The sequence below is a fragment of the Nylanderia fulva genome, unplaced genomic scaffold (genome assembly GCF_048542155.1).
Source record: "Nylanderia fulva isolate GAGA-0341 unplaced genomic scaffold, ASM4854215v1 Scaffold117, whole genome shotgun sequence".
Taxonomy (NCBI): domain Eukaryota; kingdom Metazoa; phylum Arthropoda; class Insecta; order Hymenoptera; family Formicidae; genus Nylanderia; species Nylanderia fulva.
The window spans coordinates 182,080-196,053 of NW_028189376.1; the positions used below are offsets into that span (position 1 = coordinate 182,080).

Here is a 13,974-nt window from a genome sequence, read left to right on the forward strand (position 1 = left end):
CGAGCCGTCCGGTAAACCCGAGAAGAACATTTGTGATCCGAAGAATAAAAATTACGTATTCTTACTTAGAATAAAGAGACTAGTTCCTGCTATCTATCCTTGCCTATCGACGCAGTCCACAAGAGAGAACTAGGCGATAGCTCCGATAAAAACCAAAGGAGAAAATATACAAAACATGGTCCTTCGAGCCGGATCTGTGTCGAGAAATTAACGGATGGATTCAAACAAGATACACGTGCAAGCAGTGCAACTACTTCAAGTGAGCCATTCAACAATTGCGCTACATTCCGAGTAAAAATTTCCGTACGACAAGGAAGTATTTCGACTCACGTACATACGTTCTCCATTTCAACACCGTGTTTACCTTACAAGGTCGAGCTCTGCAAGACAATAGATCGAAATGGACAAGGCAATATTTGCGTTCGATACGAATTTACGTTATTTAACGAACTCAATAACGAATTTCCAAAAGCTTGGAGTTGATAATCAAACTCATGCCATCACTAAAGGACGATTTCAACTCTTGCAAAATTACTGGAATAAATGCCAGGAGAATGCCGCTATCATTGAGGCAATAGCAACCGACGCAGACGCGGCACAGCTTCCCTTCTTCAAGAGCAAGCTGCTAGACAAGGCGGAGGTCTTGTACATGCAAGCCTACGACTTCTTTCAAGAAAAACTCGAGGCATTCAACGTCGCTTCAATTTCCATTCCTGTACCAACGGCGGCCGCAACGACGTCCATCAACGAGATCCGATTGCCGAAGATCAACTTGCCTTCTTTCTCCGGTAATGTAACCGAGTGGCTAACTTTTCGCGATTTGTTTCTTGCGCTCGTTAAAAATCGCCGTTCCATATCGCAAGTCGAGAAATTGCAATATTTATTATCCGCGGTTACTGGCGACGCTGCTAAGTTGATTTCCCATCTTTCTCTAACCGATAGTAATTTCGATGTTGCATGGAAGGAACTCACGAATCGTTACGAAAATCAACGCGTTATTATTGACGCATATTTCAAACGTTTATTTACCATTCCTAATGTTTCGTCTAACGATCTGTTCGGGTTAAAACAATTACGCTCCAATTCATCGGAATCGATAAATGCTCTGCGTGCCTTGAAATGTTCTGTAGATGAATGGGATATGATTTTAGTCTACATTCTTGTACAAAAACTAGACAAATTGACGAGAAAAGATTGGGAAGTCAGCTTAGGTTCAGAGAGGAGATATCCTACGATGGAAAAACTATACGCGTTTCTAGATACACAAATTCGTTCGCTTGAGGCTGTATCCAAGGACGGAGATAACTCGAAGTCCGCCAACGGAAACTCATCCGAAAAGAGTTCCGGTGCTCGCTCGATTCCAAATGCGGCACGAAAAAATAATATAGTGCGTTCTCACCATACAAACACCGCGAGTACGTGCGCTCTTTGTTCCGAAACACATCGTTTAATGCATTGCGAGAAATTTCAAGCGTTAAGCATTTCGCATCGACTAGAGTTTGTTCAAAAAATAATATATGCAAAAATTGTTTGACCAAAGGTCATTACGTTTCGAATTGTCGTAGTTCCTTTACTTGCTTGAAATGTAAAAGACAACATCATACTTTGTTACACGAGAATTCAAGGTCAAGTTTAACGACAACAACAGACTCTGGACAATGCGATAACGCGTCCAACGTACATTCACACGTGAACGCGGGAGTTAAACCCGTGCTCCTGGCTATCGCACGTGTTTGTATAGGATCAGAAAACGGTCGATATGTTTACACGCGAGCACTGATCGATCAAGGTTCCGATGCCACATTCGTTTCGTCACGAGTCGCTCAAATGTTGAGAGCTCGCTTAATTTCAACACGCGTAAAGGTATCTGGCATCGGTGACACTACGTCTAATTGCGTTCAACATGCCGTCTCTATTTCTATCAGCGCGACTAATAAAAATGATACGATTCTTCATACCAAAGCATTGGTCGTTCCAAAAATTACAGCGTACATTCCACCTCATTTCCAATTACAAGAGATTCCGTTTCTTTCCAAATTGAATCTAGCCGATCCAAATCCAAGCTCAAATGATGCAATCGAAGTACTTCTCGGGGCCGAATTATACGGTTCAATTATGATGAGTGGCTTAATGAAAGCTTCTAACGATGCTACACTTGCGCAAGAAACGATATTCGGGTGGATTATTTCGGGTCCTATTTCAAACCAAAGAGGTAGCCAAAGAATTCACGTTCACCAAGCAACTTCTGGCAATCTCGATTTCGAACTCCGACGTTTTTGGGAGCTGGAAGAAATTCCAACGACACACGCTCTCTCAGAGGAAAATCTTCGTTGCAACTTACATTTTCAAGAGACACATATGCGCGATTCTTCAGGGCGCTATGTTGTCCGCTTACCCTTCAAGTCTGGTCCTCTGATAAAGATCGGCGAGTCAAGGTCAGTAGCTACGCGTTCACTCGCGCAACTAGAGCGACGTTTAGCCAATTCTCGGGAAATTTCAGGGCAATACGTCGACTTTCTTAACGAGTACGAAGAGCTCGGGCATATGCAAAAAATCGAAAACGTACAACGCTTCTTTCAACCGACGTTTCTACCTCATCATCCAGTTATTCGCGAGGACAATACTACAACCAAACTTCGTGTAGTGTTTAATGCCTCGGCAAATACCTCGAATAACACTTCTTTGAATGACCATCTTATGATTGGTCCAAAGTTGCAAGCCGATCTTCCGGCGATTATTCTTCAATGGCGTTTGTACAAATACGTTTTTTCCGCTGATATTCAGCAAATGTTTCGACAAATACAGATTCATTCAGACGATTGCCAATATCAATTAATATTGTGGCGTACGATTCCGAACGAGCCAGTCCATACTTATTCATTAAATACCGTTACTTATGGTACTGCCTGCGCGCCTTATCTCGCCCAACGCGTGCTCAAACAACTTTCAATCGACGAGAGTTCGCGTTTTCCACTAGCTCAAGCAATTTTGCAAAATGAAATATACGTTGACGATGTCCTATCCGTAGGCGATGATAAACCATCCACGATTAAAAAACGCGACCAACTAATCGGCTGTTTACTAAGCGCAGGCATTCATCTCAGAAAATGGGCCAGCAACGATTTTGAAATTCTACAAGATATAAATCCTGCGAATCACGGTCTAGCAAGTTCCAAGCCTTTCCAAGAAGGTGAACAATTAAAAATACTCGGTATTCATTGGACACCTTGCGATGATAATTTCTCATTTGAAATAAAATTCCGTCCACCATCTACCGACATTTCGAAACGACAAATCCTTTCGACGATAGCGAAAATATTCGATCCCCTCGGATGGGTGTCTCCGATCACGATATCTCTCAAAATTCTACTGCAAAAACTGTGGAAATTTTCCTACGGATGGGATATTCTTCCTGCGGAAATAACAACCGAATGGAATGCTTTTTGCGAAAAGATGTTACACTTGACGACTTTGCAAGTTCCTCGTTGGTTAAGCTTCGAGCGTAACATTCAGTGCTTGCATTTACACGGCTTTTGCGACGCTTCATCTAAAGCCTATGCAGCGGTAGTTTATTCAAAAATTGTCACGAATTCTGGCGATAGTCATGTTCGACTTCTCCTATCAAAAACCAAGGTCGCTCCGATTAAAACGATTTCGATTCCACGACTCGAGCTCTGTGCGGCTCAGCTGCTAGCACGCTGTATTTCGTTTACTATTGACGCGATGAAATTGCAAAACATTCCTGTGTTTTGCTGGAGTGACTCGACAATCGTATTAGCATGGTTGCAAAAGGCTCCATCAGATTTAAAAGTATTTGTAGCTAACAGAGTGTCTTCTATTCAAACGAAGCTTCCTACGGCGACATGGCTGCATGTGCCAACAGAAGATAATCCCGCAGATTGCGCATCGCGCGGCATAAATCCAGCTCAGCTAACGCCTTCCAGTTCCTGGTGGAACGGCCCGGCATGGCTGAAATTTAACGAGGATAATTGGCCAGTTCAATCTACGATAAGTTGCACCGAAGATGATTCCGAATTGAAAGCGTCAAATGCAGTCCACTCGCATCATTCAAATCGAGCGGAACTTTTTGAATCCTTCAATCATATCTCCACGTGGCCACGCTTACTACGGGTTACCGCATACGTCCTTCGGTTCAAGTTTCGAACGAGAGTCCCAGATGTTGCTCAAGGTCTCTCTATTTTGCAAGTCGATGAAATAAAAACCGCGCACAGATTCTGGATTAAACAGATGCAAACGGAATACTTTTCAAAAGAAATCGTCGCTTTCAAAGCCAAGTCGAGGTTACCAGTTCGATGCTCCACCCATTCTCTCGATCCGTTCCTGGATCCCTCCGGTATCCTACGCGTGGGTGGTCGACTTCAACTGTCTGACCTTTTATATGATCGTAAATTTCCGATTCTACTTCCAAAACATTACCTTTCTAAGCTCATTATCGATCAAATTCATAAGGATACACTTCACGGCGGTGTACAATTAATGCTTCGCACGTTGCGAGAACAATATTGGATTCTGGGGGCGCGAAGCATGGTAAAAGGTTGTATCCGCAATTGCGTGACATGTACTCGGCATCGCGCCATAACCGGCGTACAATTTATGGCCGACCTTCCTACATTTAGAGTAACTCCGTCCCGTCCATTTTGCCATACGGGACTTGATTACGCCGGCCCCTTCGCAATTCGAGACGCTTCCGGCCGCGGACGTAAGTCGCACAAAACATACATCTCGCTATTTGTTTGTCTCGCTACACGAGCTATACACTTAGAGCTCGTTCATGATTATTCCACGGCTGCGTTTCTCGCATCTTTCGAACGGTTCGTAGCGCGTCGTGGCATTCCATCCGATCTTTATTCCGACAACGCGACTACCTATCAAGGCGCGGATCGCGAACTTGTTACAGCGATCCGACAGACTCAAGCCGACGTAGATCTGCAAGCGAAGTTCGCGTCAAAGCCAGTTCAATGGCATTTCATTCCGCCTTCTGCCCCTCATTTTGGGGGCATGTGGGAGGCAGGTGTTAAGAGTGTTAAGCACCACTTGCGACGTATACTTGGTTCCTGCACACCTACGGTCGAAGAGTTCACCACGCTTTTATGTAACATCGAAGCATGTTTGAATTCGCGCCCGATCGCCGCACTTCATGACGATGTAAATTCTTGCAATGCGCTCACACCAGGGCATTTTTTAATTGGTAGCGCCATTAAATCGATTCCGAGTCCGAGCGTCTTACATATCTCCGAGTCACGACTCGAACGATGGCAATTAATGCGTGCGAAATACGAGCAATTTTGGAAATTGTGGAGTCTTGACTACTTGAACACCTTGCAGCAGCGTTTTAAATGGCAGAATCGATCTGATGAATTTCGCATAAACGATATTGTTCTAATAAAAAATCCTAATTTACCTCCCTGCAGATGGGAACTTGCGAGAATCATCGAATGTAAGCCTGACAAGGATGGCCTGGTGCGAGTTGCTCAGGTCAAGACCGCGTCTTCTACTTTTGTAAGACCTATTGTTAAACTCTGTAAATTGCCGGTAAGTCTGGACGGTTCAGCGTAATCTAAATTCTGCAGGTTGTCTCCAATGATTGCAGTTCAATGTGTAAGGATTTACCCCTGACTGTCATTTGAATCCCTTGGCGATTCAACCCGAGGGGTATGTTTGGGAAAAAATTAAATTTCCGTGATCCCCGCGCGCCTTCGATATACGCTACTGAGAGCTCTCTGTAATTGTGTACATCGACAGTTTGTTATTGCGACCACAAGGGCGAAGCGCCGAATTAGGAGAGAGTTTCCGCGTCTTTAAAAAGGAGCGATGCGGCACGGAGGGCGAGTCTGGTACGACGAGCCGTCCGGTAAACCCGAGAAGAACATTTGTGATCCGAAGAATAAAAATTACGTATTCTTACTTAGAATAAAGAGACTAGTTCCTGCTATCTATCCTTGCCTATCGACGCAGTTCACAAGAGAGAACTAGGCGATAGCTCCGATAAAAACCAAAGGAGAAAATATACAAAACAAAATTGTACAAAATTTTAATGACTATCATGATAGATTACAATTTATTGTTGAACATGAGAGAGACCGTTGCTTAAATTTTTTAGACATTTCAATTAATATATTAAACAACATAATGTATTTAGATTGGTTCCAGAAAGAAACGTTTTCGGGCAGAGTATTGTCATATTTTTCCAACTATCCTTATTGCCATAAAGTAGGAATTATTTATAATTTAATAGACAGGTGTTTACTTTTATCACACCCACAATATTATCATAAGAATCTAGAAGTAGTCATAAATATACTTATAAGCAATGGTTACCTATGTGATTCTTAACAATATGAATCGCCGTATTAAACATCGCATCTCTAATGATAAGATTTTTAACAAGTATAGCAATCCAACACAAACTGCGAATACAATAAGTGATGAGGAAAAGAAAAAATTGATAGTTATTCCTTACATTAAGGATGAGGACAGACTAGATTAAAAGAACATAAGAATAATATTAGATTAGATTCAAAGAGGCACTCTGTCATAACAGAGTACATAGGTAATTAAAGAATATACATTTGATTGGAATAATGTTAAGATATTAGATTACGAAACTAATTATCAATAAAAATTAATCTCAGAAATGTTGCACATTAAATAACAAAAAAACGGACTAAATTTAAATAGAGTTACTTAGTGAGTCTTATTCTGACATTCTTGAAAAATTAGCAAACTTTGAAAAGATAAACAAACAAATAGAAAAAAGTCAATAATATGAGAAAAACTTCGGGGTTTACGTATGATATGTTATATAAATACTTGGCTGAGTTCTGTCTTTTCACAATGTACTCAGAGATAAGATGTCCCTGAATAATCAACATTGACAATTACAAAAATCCTTATAAGTAGACACGTTTATATTATATTTATTAGAATAAACATTATGATGGTCATCGCCTAAATAACATTCCATTCTATAGAGTGGATAATAATGAGATTGTTGGATTTAGAACGTAAATAAACGATTTCCGCGGATTATGAGAAATAAACTAAACACTTGTTTATTAATTCAAAATAAGAAATTGTATAAGATTAACAAAAGAAAATTATCACTATGCTCCGAATATAGTTCGAAGGAAAGAGTGACTAATACGTGCGTTCAGCACGAGGTCTCACGAGCAAACAAAAAACGTGAGAGGAAACGGAACGCCCGCATGTCCCGATTTATTTACTAACATGGTCAAGTGACCTACTAAATTATACATTTCTTGACTTGCTCCATACAAGATGGCATAAGGCGCCAAAAATTAAGCTCAACACTCTCTCTCTCTCTCGCCTTATGTCAACTTTTGAACATAAAGGACGCAAAAAAAATTTGTTTTTTCAACTTTAACACGCTTTATAGTCTTATTAGCAGATTCCATAACATAATCTAAATCCTAGAAACTTCTCTTTCGATAAAGGTTTAGTGAGTGTGTCAGCCAATTGATTATTTGTTGAAATGTATTGCACATCAATTTTTTTGGATTGTTGCTTCTCATAAGTAAAAAAGAATTGCACTTCTATACGTTTAGTACTCTTAATCGACGCAGGTGTTTTGTAAATGGTTATTGCTCTTTGATTATCGCAATAGATTACGGTCGGCTCTTTTTGGATATTATCAAGATTCTTTAACAAACGTTTAAGCCAGATCGCTTCCTTTGTGATCGAACAAAGGGCTATGAATTCTGCTTCTGTCATCGACGTCGCAGTAACTGTCTGTCTTTTTGAACTCCATGCTATTGGTCCTGAATTGACAAAACACACCCAACCAGTCGTACTGAGTCTTTTGTCAATGTCGCCTGCAAAATCTGCATCACTGTACGCGACCAGCACTGTATCCTGAGAGTTATAACTGAAGATAATTCCATAATTACAATAATAGTCCCTCGCAAATATTTTAACACTCTTTTCACAGCATTCCAATGCTCAATTCGTGGGTTTTCTATGAATCTACTCAAAATTCCTATAATGTACGCAATGTGTGGTCTTGTTCCTACCATCAAATACATTAACAAATCTATCGCTTGCCTATATGGAAAAACAACGTTCTCTTTGGCGCTATGACTAATACTGGACAATTTAATTCCAGGCTCGCCAGGAGTGGAGACGGGGTTGCAACTATCGTGATTAAAATGCCTCAAAACTTCTTCAGCATAAGTGCTCTGATGAATTCTTAGCTTTCTCTCGTCTCGACTCCTCTCGATCTGTAAACCAACAAAGAATTCAGCTTTTGAAAAAGTAGTTTTAAATTCTTTATGAAGATCATTCAACAAAACATTCATTTCTGACACATTCTGTCCACACAACAGTCCGTCATCAACATATATAGCTAAATACAGTTTCTTTTTTGTCTCGACAAATATACACGGATCGGCACTTAATTGCACAAAATTCCAACTTATTAGGAATTTCATTATTCTCACGTTTCACAACATAGATGTCTGTTTCAGCCCATAAATTGCTTTATTTAGCAGACACACACTGTCACCATTATCCTCGCAGCCACTAGCTTGTTCCATGTAGATTAGTCGGTCTAGTTCTCCACGCAGAAAAGCCGTCTTGACGTCAAATTAAAATATCTCCAAATTGTGTGCCGCTGCTATGGATAGCAGCATCCGGACTGTGCTGAACTTGACTACAGGCGAAAAGGTCTCCGTGTAATCAATTCCTTGCTTCAGTGAATATCCCTTTGCCACCAGCCTCGCTTTGTATTTGTTTATCTTGCGGTCCATCTTCAATTTTTTTTTGAATATCCAGCGATTCGAGATGACGTTAACATTCTTTGGTCTGGAAACCAATATCTAAGTTTGATTTTTTGTAAATGAATCAAGTTCCAATTTTATCGCTTGACGCCATTTATCCGAATCTTCAGCTATGAACATGTTCAACTTTAACGCTCTCGTCAAGCGAATAACTGGGCGACTTTAGCAGCAGCGTCAAAAAACGCTCCGTGTAAAGATGGTAGCGAATGAATAACCAGGCGAGTAGCGAATAATTCGGTATCCTAAGGTTGAACATGTCCAACCTTAACGATCTCGTCAAGCGAATAACTGAGCGACTTTAGCAGCAACATCAAAAAACGTTTCGTGTAAAGATGGTAGCAAATGAATAACCAAACGAGTAACGAATAATTCGATATCCTGCGCATGTGCGAGACAAATTTTTGCCAAAACGCTTTTTATTTTTTTTTTTATTAGTAACAAATAAATGATTTAACGCTAGCGACTTTGTCAACCAAACGTTGGGCAAACCAAACGGTACTTAGAAACGCGCATTAAAGAAATTATAATGCTGTTAAGAAGCATGAAAGTAATCATTTGATTGTCAGCAAACATAGAGTTAATCTCAATCATGACTTTTGTTGGACATTGTGTCTATTTTGTATAGCGAGTGTAATGTTAAAAAAAGGGAGATTATTGAAATGATTTTTATCAAAAAACATAAAGACGCTATAAATTTGCAAAAAGATACAGAGAATTTAAATGCTGTTTATGATACAATTCTTAATGTTTTTTAAGATCCTTGAATATGTATTTTTATTTATTTTGACTTATATTGCTTATTATGTCTATGTTTATCTCATAGTTAGTCCTTCCGATTATTTATCAGTGTATGTTTAATTGGCGTTCGTGCACAGTGTAAAGTTATGACTGAATTATTACTCGAGTTCGTTCCTTTCACTGGTTGGCATGATCGAATCTAAGATCTTTATCATCATTTAAGAAGTATTAACATTATTTTACAATACATTATGACTTTAATTTAGATATATTTAATGACTTTTATGTAAAATGATCGGATTGTTATTTAATAACTTTTATATATTTAATGACTTTTATGTAATAGGACCGGTTTTTTATTTCGAGATTATTTAATTGTTAGATTAATACTTATTTCATTTGCACTGGAATATATTTCTATTATTTTAATGATTAGGTGTAATTATTTGTACATTTTATTTCATTTTTATTTCATACTTATAATTTATTAGTGTGTTGTTATACATTTATTGCTAATTTATCCTACATTGGTTTGATGCGCCTTAAACTTCAATTCATTTGTAAAAAAATTTTTTTTGTTTATTGTAGCCTGAAGAGGACCCGATATAGCGGTCGAAACGTTGCTAACAAATTAAATTCAACACCTTAGCCAGTTGGTCGATTTAATTCTATCAACCTTGTTTTTAAAATTTACTGGTGATCAAACTGCTTATTTTGTTTATTTTTTTTTATCAGCATCATGTAAATGATTTAACGCTAGCGACTTCGTCAGCCAGAAATTCGTTTTGAAAAAGCGAAAAGCTGGCAACAAAAGAAGCCAGCAACAAGCGTCAAAAGCAGCATCGTGTAGAGTACCCTTTAAGTTACATTAAAAATTCTACTTCGTTAAAATATTACATATATATACTGTGACGTGGTCGTCCCGACGCCCGTCACTCCCCAACGCGGGGCCGTAAAGCCGAGCGGCCGCGCCAAGAGAGCAAGAGAGAGAGAGAGAGAGAGAGAAAGAAAGAGAGAGAGAGAGAGAGAGGGGGGGGGAAGGGAGAGCGAACGCGAACCCCGAGAGACTTAGCGGCGCAAAAGATATTATTGTTAACGAGTTTATTTTTATTTTTTTATGTATTGCGGGAGTCTTGCCGAGAGGAATTATTTAATCAGGAGGGTTTGCGAATGCTTTCGCCTCCTTCTTTCCTAATTCTCTTGAAGACATCGATAACGTAAATTTCTTCATTTGTATTGAGCCATGTATCGATGTCCCGACCTGTGTTTACCGGTCTACCGCGAACAACACATTCCCTCTCTTCTTAGTCGAATCGCGGGCGATATTCTGGGACGAGAGCTCCCTTTTCGGCAGAAGCGCTCACGAACTCCGGCGATTCGGATTCTCGTACAATACAGCGATACGTGATGAATTAATAATTTGCGGTGAGATATCAGACACTAAATACAGCAATTATACAGCGATCTCGATCAATTAGTCTCTTTGTTTATTAATTTGTGTGTGTGTGTGTGTGTGTGTGTGTTATCTAGTTGTACAATTAAGAAATTGACGAAATAAATCACGATTATCAATTCGTCAAAATTCATTGCTCTGTTTTGAGTTATATTAGTTCTACAACCGCATAATAATTCCTTGAATTCCGAATTCCATTAAATAAAGAAACAGCAACCGTTGGAGGCAATCTGATTAAGTCTCTCCTACTTAATTTTCCTATCGCATTCCGACACAAGAAGAGATTAACAAGGAAGGCAAAAAGCGGCAAACAAAGAATCGAAAACACCACGCACGGAACACGTGGCCCTAAGAAAAGGCAGCACAACAACGGCCACGGGGAGAGAGAACCGTAGGGGCGCGCCAAGAAGGGCCCCGAGGACCCGCGGATAATTCCTGCACCCCCGCTCCCTGTTCGCCAGAACCCTATCGGCCGACATATGATAAGGAGGCCGCCGTTCCAGGCCGCGAAAGCCTAGAAATAACGTGCTTCTTCAGCGAGTTTTTTTTATATTGTATTACTGTCGCGAGATACCGAAAGTATCCCACACATTACGTTATTGTCAAGCAAATCGGGAAAATCGCGGAAAGCCCTAATTGCTTGTCGCGAATCCTATCCCCGACTCGCCGAATTCGCCCGGCTGCCGATAGCGAGTCGACAGGCCCGGGAGATTGGCACGACCGCTTGACACAGTAAGACATCGAGAGAAAGAGGCCAAAAAGCCGAGAGAGAGGACGAGAAGGATTTTGGGATGGAGTTTCGAATAGGTAAATCTTCCGATTTTTTTGAAACTACACTATTTTTTGTATTTTTGAACGCTGATTACGAATATGATAATGAAAATTTGCGACAACGTCATTTTCAAGGTAAAAACTCAAAAAAACTGAAAAAATATAACTTTTTAGATCTTATTTCAATAAATATTGATGTGAACAAAAAAATATTTCAAATAAAAGTTGCAGTTTTTATAAAAATACATCATTTAAGTTCTATTCATTTTTTGCGCAAAATTGATAGTTTTCGAGAAAATCGATATTAAAGACCAAAAACGGCGGGTGAAGTTCCGAAAAGTGCTCACCTTTGATTTTTTTAAAACTCAGTATTTTTACGTATTTTGATGCGCTGATTACGAATATCATAGCGAAAATTGGCGCATCTCTCATTTTTATAGTAAAAATTATGAAAAATTTCCCCATAACCCATAAAATTTATAGTTTTTAATTAAAACCCATAAAATTTATAGTTTTTAACGTTTATCTCAGTAAATACGAAAAATCATGATAAATATTTTAGACAAAAGTTTTAGATCTTACAGAGAAAAATATTTATGTCCTATCAAGAGACACGGTAGTGTCTCACGACCAGTTAAGGGCGTATCCGAGACACCGTGTATCTTAACGCGAGTCGGACATTTGAGTCTTTATAATATTTCGAATTCTCAATAACGGCTGAAGCAATCGAGTTTATACTAGACTTAATCGATAGATTGAGTTTGAATTATATAATAAAAGTGTCTTTATTTTTGCTCTACGTGATTTGTAAGCAGAGATATATAATTGCAAAGTCGAAATATGAAAAATTTCTTTTAAGAAACGTCCCCGTCATCATTATTATCATCATCGACCACGCAAACATAGTAGTATCGTGCTACACGTATTCACACGTATACAACACATGCGCACACATATATTACACGTACACAACACATGAATAGATGCATGTATTGGAAATGTCCATCTCGCACGTTTTACAACAGACGGCGATAGTTGCCCTCCGCTATATTGACAGCGTGCGGGGTTAAATATTTTCAATTTTCAATTTCAATTTTTACATTCAATTTTAATGTTATTATTTGCAAATTTATTGTCATAATAATTTATGTGCAAGTTTACAGTCTGTGATACAATATCAGATATTTTGCTATTATTTCAATAATATTTCAATTATATAAATGCCTATGTATGAGTATGCATATATTTTTAATAATTTTCTTAATTAGCTTCTATATTTTTTTCAGTTGTACATCAAGCAGGTAGCATTATCAGCTCACTCGTGAGCATGGGTTGGGCAATGGCTAGTTATCATCGCAGCATTTGATTAGCTTAACAAGATAAATCTAATATCAGTGCTATAGGAACTATTTTACAATTTTTCTGGCATTTTCTTATTGCAAGTACATATATATCCAATAATTAATATACAAAATTAAATATTATTCATTACACACTTTGTATCAAAATAATATATTTTTTAAAATTTATTTTAAATTTATTTAATCATTTTTATCATTGTGATTGTAGTGGCAAGGATCTTATTGCTCAGTGTCATTGCAAGCATCTGGCCTGTATATACCATAATATATTGTGTAATACATTGGCTAAGTATGACAATATAGATTTTGATATATTCCCATGGAATATTGGAATTTTGTCGGACTTACAGTCATCCACCACATATGCAGCCTACAATTAAAGAACGCATTTATTCCATATTATTTGCTTCCGTTATTGGCATAGTGCACATTTTTATATATCTCAATGCTGTAGATAGCAAAACATTTTGAAAACATCTATCTTTCTATGTTATCTGCTTTTTTGAAAATATTGCAGCAAATTTATTATGGCAACATGCTTGTTCTCCTGCAGTTAAAGAGGCTTAGTACTTTAATATAATCTTTATTATTTGTATCATTTCCTTTTTCTTGGGAATTACAGCAATGCTTTTGTACTATATTGTCTTGCATCCCTCAAAAAGACAACATACTTCAAACGCACCAGTTCAAGCAATGTAACTTTGATATTTATTTACTTTAAAAAATGAGAGATAAACTATACAATATGCAATTAACCTTATCTTATGACTTTTATAAATCTTATGATAAAATCTAACTCTCTCTTAATCTTTATTATGAAAAGAATCTCGGTAAT

General features: G+C 38.4%; 1 protein-coding gene and 1 long non-coding RNA gene across 2 annotated transcripts; both read left to right on the forward strand.

Moving 5' to 3' along the window:
• Positions 1 to 214: 214 nt before the first annotated feature.
• LOC114936784 (uncharacterized) lies at positions 215 to 5,577 on the forward strand. The gene is made up of 3 exons (XM_085489723.1): positions 215 to 259; positions 473 to 788; positions 1,541 to 5,577. Exons 1-3 carry the CDS (start codon positions 215 to 217, stop codon positions 5,575 to 5,577), a joined length of 4,398 nt encoding a protein of 1,465 aa, XP_085345849.1.
• A 6,854-nt stretch (positions 5,578 to 12,431) lies between these two features.
• Positions 12,432 to 13,899, forward strand: LOC146724777 (uncharacterized). The gene is made up of 3 exons (XR_014926389.1): positions 12,432 to 12,843; positions 13,065 to 13,220; positions 13,348 to 13,899. It is a non-coding gene; the product is annotated as an uncharacterized LOC146724777 (long non-coding RNA).
• Positions 13,900 to 13,974: the final 75 nt, after the last annotated feature.